This window comes from Camarhynchus parvulus, chromosome 20, assembly GCF_901933205.1.
Source record: "Camarhynchus parvulus chromosome 20, STF_HiC, whole genome shotgun sequence".
NCBI lineage: Eukaryota > Metazoa > Chordata > Aves > Passeriformes > Thraupidae > Camarhynchus > Camarhynchus parvulus.
Genome location: NC_044590.1, coordinates 607,096 through 617,297, shown reverse-complemented (window position 1 = coordinate 617,297; position 10,202 = coordinate 607,096). Strand labels below are relative to the sequence as shown.

The 10,202-nt window shown below is 58.3% G+C and overlaps 1 protein-coding gene across 1 annotated transcript; it reads left to right on the top strand.

Annotated features, from left to right (window-relative positions):
* Positions 1–534: 534 nt before the first annotated feature.
* Positions 535–5,964, top strand: LOC115912143 (opsin-5-like). The gene is made up of 5 exons (XM_030963554.1): positions 535–622; positions 1,948–2,116; positions 2,621–2,742; positions 4,229–4,566; positions 5,428–5,964. Exons 1-5 carry the CDS (start codon positions 535–537, stop codon positions 5,962–5,964), a joined length of 1,254 nt encoding a protein of 417 aa, XP_030819414.1.
* Positions 5,965–10,202: the final 4,238 nt, after the last annotated feature.

Sequence of the window (10,202 nt, the reverse complement as noted above, 5' to 3'; positions counted from 1 at the left end):
CTGTTCTCATGTCCAGAGTCACTTGGTCTGTACAGGGAGCTACAAATCACCTGTCCCTGTACACGGACACTCTGAAAAGCACAGGCGAGTAAAGATAATTTCCACTGGGCTGTGAAGCATTGAGCATCCAGGGTGGCAGGAGATGAGCCCAGAGCCCCTTCCACCACTGGCACTGTGTCCTGCTGCCACCATCACCCTGGGGGCTGCCAGCTCAGGAGTGTCCTGGGCTGCTCCAAGCTGCCAATCTCAGTCCAAACACGCTGTGCTGCTGCAGTCACACAAGGCCAGGACTTGCCCAGAGAACCACCATGCAAAGGCTGATGCTCATCAGGGAAATCTGTGGCTGGAGGAAGGACAGTCCAGTGGGATTAGCAATCTGATCCCATCCCAGGCTGCTCAGTGCCACAGGCAGTGCTGGCCAGAGGATCCTGCTGGCCAGGAATGTGCCACTGTGTCCTCTGGGGAACTGAAGGAGCTGGGCACTTCTCATCAGCCAGAATTCACTCTCACTTCCATGTGTGCCTTGCTTTACAGATGGGAAATGCATCCAACACCTCAGTGTTCACGTCCACCTTATCGGAGAGAGAAGACCTGATTTTTGGCACTCTCTATTTAGTCTTTGGTAAGGAAAGATGGCCTGTTGATCCCCATGTCCCTGCCCAGCTGCCTGACAGAGTCAGTCAGGCCTTTTCCGTCACTGGTGCTTCCAGAAGTGTCCAGTCATTAGCAGATTAATTAAACTGACCTTCTCATGTTACCCAGAAGTATGGTCTGGTGACTGCATTCCCCTCTCAAGTGAATTGCAAGTGCCTGTTATGGTTTTAAATATTTGAAAAGTTGAATAACTTCTAGGAACTTCCAGTAACTCCTACCACAGCCACCTGAGGTGAGACAGGCAAGGGCTCTGCTGGTACCACCAGCTTCAGATCCATTGAAGGGGATTTGGAGCTCGAGCTGGCCCTTGATTTCAGCAGGAGTTGGAAAAGCTAATAAAGTGTACTTAGCACAGATGTGAGACTTGCTCTGTGGGAAAAAATGCCTTCTGAGGCTGAGAAGAAGGATAAACATCTCAACACTCTGCTCTCCAGTGACTCCAAAGCCTCCAGAGCTCTGGATTTGCCCAGATCCCATGTGGGAGTCCTGTTCCCTGAGGGGAATTTAGTGTTGGCCATTCAGTGGCTTTGGAAGCGGGTTCTTACCATGAGATTTAATTTGCAATATAATCCATTAGGGGGGAACTCTTATCCTGCTGAACCTGCCCCTAAAGCAGCAAAGATTCCACTTTTGAGGACACTGAAACCTCTTTTCCATGAAATCACAATTATGTAATGAAAAAGAGAAAGCCCTTATTATAAAACTTAAATCACCACTGTTGATTTAAATACACTAATAGCAAACAAAGAACTTCCTTTTGTTTAGTCTGGATTTTTCTTGATCTTCATAATGCTTTTCTTCTTGTTTATTTTGTTACCATGATATGGAACAGTGCAGACTCACAGAGGTGACATTGCCAGGAAGAAATTAGGAAGGCCAAGGGGCCCAGCTCCCTGGCGCCACATCAGAGGAGCAGTCTCACAGAGCTCCTGTTATTTATCTAGCTGGGAGGAAGTGCCCCTTGCTCCTTCCAGCTGCAGCAAGTGACAGCGGCCAGACCCTGCACCTGGAGCCCGCTGCAGTCTCATCCCATCTCTGCCCTCCCACCAAACGCCTCTGTAGGATCTCAGGAAGGGCAGGACATCCAATCCAATGTAAAGGAGCTCCAGATGTCCTCACAGAGCTCTGTGGGTCCCGTGGGCTCCCCTGCTCAGCCCACCCCAGAGAGGGAAACCTGGAGCCCTCTCCACCCTCTGTAGACCTCTGCAGTGTTTCCTTCCAAACCTCTCAGGATGCTCCTGGTTCCTTTCCTGGCTCTGTCACACTCAGCACCATTCTCTGCCTCCTCCACAGGCATCATGTCCCTGTCTGGGAACTCCCTGCTGCTGCTGGCAGCCCATCAGAAGAGGTCCCTGCTGAAACCTGCCGAGCTCTTCATCGTCAACCTGGCCATCAGTGACCTGAGCATGACAGTGACGCTCTTCCCCTTGGCCACCTCCTCCTTCTTTGCACACAGGTACCTTCTGGAGCAGCTCTGCGCTGGCCAGTGGCCCGGTTTGCAGACTGTCTGGGAGCCAGGAGATCCCTGGCAGTGCAGAGGGACGTGGGGTGGCACAGGGGCACACGTGAGCTCCCGGCCAGCCGTCCCACAGTGTGTGCTTTGCTGCTCCCTGTCCCTCCAGGTCCTCACACAGACCCGCTGCCAAAGGGCTCTGGTGGTGGCTGTCCAAGCTGGCACTGCAGGGGTGGGAGCTGCTGTGGGTCAGGGCAGCTCCTGCACCCCCAGCTCCCCCCGTGTGCATCTTTGGGGTGCTCAGGGAACAAATTGGGGCGAGGTCATGCCCATATGTACTGGTCAGGTGCTGGTACCTGTGCAGCCCGTTGGAAGCTCCCCACGTGTGCCCAGCTCTGCTGCAGGAATGGGAGCAGCCGCTGGGAAACTCCCACACGGAGAAGCCTCCAGCGCAGCCGGGGTCAGGGCTGTCGGGGAGGCACGGGCTCACTGCAGGCTCTCCTTGCAGGTGGCTTTTGACCAGGCTGTGTGCACACTCTACGCCTTCTGCGGGGTCCTGTTCGGGCTGAGCAGCCTGGCCAGCCTGACGGTGCTCAGCACGGTCTGCTGCCTCAAGGTCTGCTACCCGGCATATGGTAGGTGCTAGGATGTGCTATCTGATCCTCACTCACACCCCTGTCCCTTAACAGGGCCCTTTTCCTTTTGATGAGCCAGATCCACCTCTTCAGGGAAGGCTTTGCCCCAGGGCAAACTATTCCCAGTCAATATTTAGTCACAGAATCACAGAAACAATTTTAGGCTGGAAAATATCTATAAGATCATTGAGTCCAGCTGTTACCACAGCACTTCCAAGTCCAGCACTAAACCATGTCTCCAAGTGTCACATCTGTGTGGCTGTATCATGGCAGATTGCAGGTTTTAGAGTGTCCATATGCAGACTTGAGCTTAGGCTAGAACAGACTGTAGCTGGGAAGCCACAAACTCTGGCAGAGCAGCAAGAGCTGCTTTCCCTGGTGGGAGAGCCGTAGGCTCCTGAAGGAGCGCTGGCATGGCAGGGTCTGGGTGGTCTGGAGGGGCCATGGCAGGGTCTGGGGGTCTGGAAGAGCCATGGCAGGGTATGGGTGGCCTGGAGGAGCCATGGCAGGGTGTGGGGGGTCTGGAGGAGCCATGGCAGGGTCTGGGGGGTCTGGAAGAGCCATGGCAGGGTCTGGGTGGCCTGGAGGAGCCATGGCAGGGTGTGGGGGGTCTGGAGGAGCCATGGCAGGGTCTGGGTGGCCTGGAGGGGCCATGGCAGGGTGTGGGGGGTCTGGAGGAGCCATGGCAGGGTCTGGGTGGCCTGGAGGAGCCATGGCAGGGTGTGGGGGGTCTGGAGGAGCCATGGCAGGGTGTGGGTGGCCTGGAGGAGCCATGGCAGGGTCTGGGTGGCCTGGAGGGGCCATGGCAGGGTCTGGGTGGCCTGGAGGAGCCATGGCAAGGTATGGGCGGCCTGGAGGAGCCATGGCAGGGTCTGGGTGGCCTGGAGGGGCCATGGCAGGGTCTGGGTGGCCTGGAGGAGCCATGGCAAGGTATGGGCGGCCTGGAGGAGCCATGGCAGGGTCTGGGTGGCCTGGAGGGGCCATGGCAGGGTCTGGGGGGTCTGGAGGAGCCATGGCAGGGTCTGGGTGGTCTGGAGGAGCCATGGCAAGGTATGGGCGGCCTGGAGGAGCCATGGCAAGGTATGGGCGGCCTGGAGGAGCCATGGCAGGGTCTGGGTGGCCTGGAGGAGCCATGGCAGGGTGTGGGGGGTCTGGAGGAGCCATGGCAGGGTGTGGGGGGTCTGGAGGGGCCATGGCAGGGTCTGGGTGGCCTGGAGGAGCCATGGCAGGGTATGGGTGGCCTGGAGGAGCCATGGCACGGTGTGGGGGGTCTGGAGGAGCCATGGCAGGGTCTGGGTGGCCTTGAGGAGCGCTGGCTGTGCCCAGACATGGCTCAGTGAGCACAGGAGCTTCCGGCAGCGCTCGGCAGGCTGGAGGGGCCGCATGCCTGGCCCTGTGCCGGACCCCAGCGGCTCCCTGGCTCCTGTGGGCAGTGTGTGCCTCGGGGGCAGCTCCCTGGCCCACAGGACCCCTCCTCACACTGCAGGGAGCAGGTTCTCACACAGCCATGCCATGGGGCTGCTGCTGGCCGTGTGGGCCTACGCCCTGGCCTTCGCCGCCGCGCCCCTGGCCCGCTGGGGCAGCTACGGCCCCGTGCCCTACGGGACAGCCTGCTGCATCACCTGGGAGCCCTCCAGCAGGGAGGCCACGCTCTACATCCTCGCCCTCCTCATCTGCTGCTACCTGCTGCCCTGCCTGCTCATCCTGGCGTCCTACGCGCTGATCCTGTGGACGGTGTGGGCGTCACGGAGAGCCCTGAGGCGGCACACGTCCCCCTGGCGCGGGCACCGCGGCCTGCGCGGCCTGCACGGGCTGCTCCTCAGGGTATGGGAATGGGGAAACGGGGCTGTTCCTCAGGATATGGGGAAACGGGGAAACGAGGCTGCTCCTCAGGGTACGGGAACGGGAAACCGGGCTGCTCCTCAGGGTACCGGGGTTCGGGGGCTGTGGGGTCACAGGGTGCCCTGCCCAGCCCACTGCCCATGGGCAGGTGAACAGCAGGGCCCCTCCTGCCCGGTGTCTGCAGTTCCTGATGAATTCTCCAGGTGTCTGTGTCAGTGTGGGTAACAACAAATTGCTCCTCATTTAAAGTCATCAGGTGGAGGAGTTTTCATTTTAAATTACATTGGAAAAGATCATAAAGGAGCTTGCATGAGTCATTGTTCCCCAGACTACAAGCTAATACTATAATTTACCAAGAATATGTAAAAAACCCCAAATAACCTTTTAAAAACACAGCATGAAAGAAAACAACTTGCAAGCCTGGCTTCAAAGGAAACAGCCACATCCATTCAGGGGAGGGGGACTGAGCACAGCCCATTTCCAGGCCCCCCAAGCCACACAGGTTGCTGGAGGGGTTTGCAGCGCTGCCAAAAGCTGAGCTGGTCCCACCAGGTCACTGTGTCCTTTGTACCCATCTGCCACAGCAGGCTGAGGCTGTTCTGAGTTCCCCAGGTGGGGCAGGGGGTGAGTGGCCTGAAGCCCAGGTCTGTGCATGGGCTGTGCTGAGTTGCTGCCCTGCTCTCTGGCATTCCAGTCCAGGCCCAGAAGGCTGAGCACCTTTCCCTGGGGATGTGAGGGCTGCTCAGGGTCCTGCTGCATGTGGCTGACTTTGGGGGGTGTCAGTGTCCCCTGAATGCTGCAGGAGGCTCACAGTGTCCCCATCTGCCTCTGCTCCTTCTCCAGCTGAGCATCGCCGTGTGCCTGGGCTTCCTGGCTGCCTGGACTCCCTACGCCGTGCTGGCGCTGTGGGCCCTGCTCGGGGACACCAGCCAGGTGCCAGCGCTGGCCTTCGTGCTCTCGGCCGTCTTTGCCAAGTCCTCGACGCTCTACAACCCGCTGGTGTGCCTGCTGCTCAAGCCCAACTTCCACAGGTTCCTCTCCAGGGACAGGGTTGCTCTCCTGCAGGCGCTGCGCACACTCCTGTGCTGCGGCTGCCGGGGCGCCGCGCTCCGGCCCGGCCCGGCCCTGGGCTGCAGGAGCTGCAGCGATGTTCCCGAGCGTCTCAGCACCTGCCCCAGGTGCTGCACTGCCCCCCGGCTGCCCGGCAGCCCTGCCCAGCGTGGGGCCCTGGCCGTGCTGGCCGGCGGAGCCGCGGGGCAGCCGGGGCTCAGGAGCACGGTGCGGGTGATGGTGCTGCTCACTCGGAGGTGCTCAGGCCTGGGCACCGCCAGCGTGGCAGGGGAGGCCCTGCCCTCGGCCATCGCCAAGGACCTGCTCTGAGCCCAGCCCTGCCCAGCTCTGTCCCAGCAGAGCAGTTGTACACCAGCCAAGGGCAGCATTCTCTCACCCCCGTGCCCAGTGGGTCCCAGATGTTCCACACCTGAAGTGACATGAAGATGTCAGACCAAGCCCTCTGGTTTGGCTCCTGCAGCTCTGAGCCCAGTGTTTGCACTTGCAAAAACAAGAACACGAGTAGACCCCAGCGCCTGAGATGTGCCCAGGGTGCAGCCCAGGGTACAGTCTCTCCTGCAGTTTGCTCTCTGAGCCCTTGGCCTTTGTTTTTTCAACCTGGTGCTCTGATGGCCAACGAGGAACTTGGTTGTCTTAAAAATTGTGCCTGGCAGGGCGGGCTGGGGGCCAGGATGCCCCGAGGGGAATCCACCTCCAGTGCCAGCTCCTACAGCCCCCGCAGCCACCTCCTGTCCTGATGGGCAGTGGCACTGTCCACACAGCTACCTCAGCTGGGGTAAGAAGCACCTCCCTACAGGTCCCTGGGGCTGCTCTCTGTGCTGGCTGTGCTACCCTGCTCCCTCCACTGGAGTGGAAGCCACCACTGTCCCACAGACAGAAATGGAAGCTTCCCTTTAGAGCAAGGATTTGGGGTTACAATAATCCTGGAGTGAGTAGCGGCAGTCCCAGGGAATGATCAGCAGGCAGGGAATGGCAAATCTGTGGTGAGCACCACCCTGGAGAAGGGACAGTGGCCGCAGGGTGTCCCCGGTGCTGGGACAATGGGGCAGCTCATGCCATCTGCACGGGGCAGCAGCTGCCTGGGCTGCAGCATCCTGAGGGATTGTCGCTGGCCTCTGGAGATCAGTGAGGGCACACCATGGGGAGAGCCTGGCACAAAAAGGAACAAGAAGCTCCTGTGCAAGGCCATCCACAGGATAACCCCACCCGGAAAGCTCCCTGTGCCCTATCCCCAGCCCTCTGGAACACGAGGGGATCACACAGTGTCTCCACTGACCACTCACCATGTTCCACTTGTCGTTTCTAAAGTAAATTCACTCATGGAGAACCAGTGTCTGACTCAGTTCAGCTCTGTGCTGGCAGCTGCACTCCAGGATAATGGCAATGAGGATGGGGATGGTGCAGAGCGTGCCCAGGGCCAGAGCAGGGCCAGGCTGGGTGCCACGGGGCAGCCACGCAGAGAGGGGCACAGCCCATCAGCTGGGCACGGGCACGTGGCACCAGCAAACCTCCTCTGCCCTTGTGCCCAGTGCCACAGCCACACTGTGCCCGGCAGCACCGGGACCCTGTCACATCCCCTGCGTGTCCCCCGGGCCATCCCGGGCCATCCCGCCATCCTGCTGCCCTTCGAGAGCAGCCTCCAGAAAGGGACCGGGGGCTGATTTCCTCCCCTTGGAGGACACAGGCACGAAGGGCTGCTGCCATCTCCTGGGGGCTCTCGGGGCATGGCCATCCCGGGACGGACAGGGACAAGGACTGACCAGCCAGGCTGGGCACTGGGCTGTGCCAGCCTTGAGGACAGATCACTGGGTCCCTGCTCTGCCTGCCAGCCCCTGACTGATGGGTTTGGCCCCTGCTGCCTAAAAATCCAGTGCTCTAGATATCATCTAAAGAACACAGGAGAAAGATAATGAGCTGCCAATCCCTCAGGTCCTTTGTTATTCCAGAAAAGCTCCAGATCAGTGTTTTCACCCCACAGGTCAGTGTGAGTGTGCCCAGCACTGAGAGCCCCAGTGCTGGGGGTGTTTATTCTCCATTCTCAGACACTTCTGCTGATGAGGGCCAGCGTTTGCAGCCACCCAGCAAACCCCAACCAGTCCAATGAACTCCATGTGCTGTGGCCGGGCCAACAAGCCAGTACAGAGTCTGGCAGTGCCCAGGGACTCCTCTCTGCCAGGCTGGATCCATCCCGTGGGGCACAGCACAGCTGGGCCAATGTAGCCGCGTCTCCAGCTGGGCATGGTGCTGACAGCTGCCACCAATTACCTGAGGATCAGAGACAAGCCCCTCTCTCTCAGGCAGCTCCCCTGGTGCTGCTGCTGGGCTGAGCCTGAGAAGAGGGTGGTGGCTTCACCCTCGGAGCTGAGGCCCAGCAGGTTTGGAAGGGGGTTCCTGATTGCAAGAACCAATTCCTTTGGGTTTGGTCACGCTGCAGTGGGAGGGAAGGGACTTGGGGGCTGCAGTGCTGCTCAGGGAGAGCCTGGCCCTGGAGCAGGAACACAGCCAGCGCTGCCTTGGGGTGGGCTTGGTGCCAAGGGGCTGCACTACAGGTGCTGCATTTCCCACTCTGTGCTGGCTCACTCGGGAGTCTGAGGGCACAGCTACAACTCCAGGGTAGCGGGGACACCGTCTGTCCTGGGAAAGGAAAAACGGGGAATAAGGTGATTGTCAAGGAAAGTCAGCAAAATCATAAATGAGTGTGAAAATCAGACAGCAGAAATTTCTTCCAGTGGTTCTGAGCAATGGAGGTTATTGTGTAGTTTGAGGGAAAGTGAAGTCTTAACTTCAGAGTTAAGTCTTAAGAGTTGTGCAAATGTGGTGATATTTTAGTGCAGTTGATTTTTAAATAGCTCCCCCGCCCCTCATGGCTCCAGCTTCATTGCCTCAAATGATTTAATTCCTTCTGCCTGTGGTGGTTAATTGAAGGTAAAAAATGCTTCCAGCTGGGGCTCTCAGCTCTTTTCCTGGTGTTGTCCAGGGGCAGGGCTGGGAGCAGGAGCAGCCTCCCCAGCAGCTCTGTGCTCCAGCAGGGCCCCCGGAGCTCATCCATCTCCTGCTCCAGTCTGAAGGGTGCAGCCCCGATGAAGATGCCATCAGCTCAAACCAGAGCTGCCCCCAGTAACGCCCAGTGAGGCTTTGCTATCAGCCCTTTCTGCACCTCCAGAATTGGCTGCTGCACAAAGCTGAGGGTGCACAGGCCCCTGGTCCTGTGCTGTGTCCCTTCCTGTGTCCCCTCCTGTGCTCTCAAAGGCTGGGCAGCCTCAGCCTGTGCCACTGACCCTTAACTGCAGCCCCACAGCTGGGTGAGCTCACCTGGGGGCACAGGCATGGCGAAAAGCCGAAAGGTGTTTAATCAGCACAGGTCAGAGTTCTGCTCTGGCTTCCCAAAGGCTGAGCTCCTGAAGGGCAGGTAAGGACTCCTGGTTGTGGCAGCTTTGGAATTAGGCTGCGGAAACGGCCCAGAGGTGCTTTGGTGGGTAAAGCAAAGGAGCATCTCTGCAGCCTGGAGGACCAGCCAGAGCTCACGGAGCAGCAGCACCTGGGGCTCTGCAGGCAGCAGCCTCTGCTTCAGCTGCTGGAGTGCTTAGCTGAGAACATTAAGAAAACAGGTTCACTCTTGCACAGGTTTGCAGATCCAAGTTAGGATGGAAGAGTTGTGGAAAGAGGGTTAGGGTTTAATACTGGTCTGATAAAATAGGAAATTATCTAAAGTAACTGCCAGGCAAGTCAATAAAGAAGAATATTTATTTTCTAAGCATATTAAGTGAACAGCTCCAAACTGTGAAATGACTGACAGAAAAGCCGCTGTATTGACAAATGAATATAAGCATTGGACACTATGGTAAAAACCTCTTTTGGTTCCAAAATGAGTGAGTTAGCTTTGCTCTCTCAGAATACACATTTAATTCCAAGTTTTGACAAAGGTAATATCATGTTAAGTTTTAGAATAGTTGGTTTTAAACCCAACCCAGTTTAAATTCCCAGTGTCTTCACCGGAGTCGCTTCAGAGCGATTCCCTCCGCTCGGTACCGCCGGCCGCCGCCAGAGGGCGGCAGCGAACAGCGCGCCTGGCCGCAGGCGCGGCGCGACCGAGCCTCGGCACCGGGAACGGCCGGGAGGGACCGGGAACCGCCGGGAACCGCCGGGAAGCGCGGCCCTCGGGCACGGCAGCGGGACTGGGGCATCGTGCCACCCCCGGGGTAACAGTAGCTCCACCACCGAACACCTGAGGAGAAGCTCTCAGGGACCTGCCAGCAGCTCCTGGGCGAAAAGGTGAGAAACGCAGTAGGAGTGATGGGTAACTGAAGTTTAATTCAGTGTGCTGGGGTCTAGAAGGGCGACAGAAAGGCCGATGTTCACACAGATCCCCCATGGATGAAACAAGGACCCAAGGCTTTCACAGCCTGCTCAGCCCCAGCTGTGCGTGTCCCAGCTCTGGGACAAGCAGCGAGGCCCTTTCCACAGGCAGGGAAAGGGCAGCAGGGAACAAGATGTGGTATTCTGAAAAACCGCTCAGACAACAGGTTCAGGATTCTGAATACATTCTT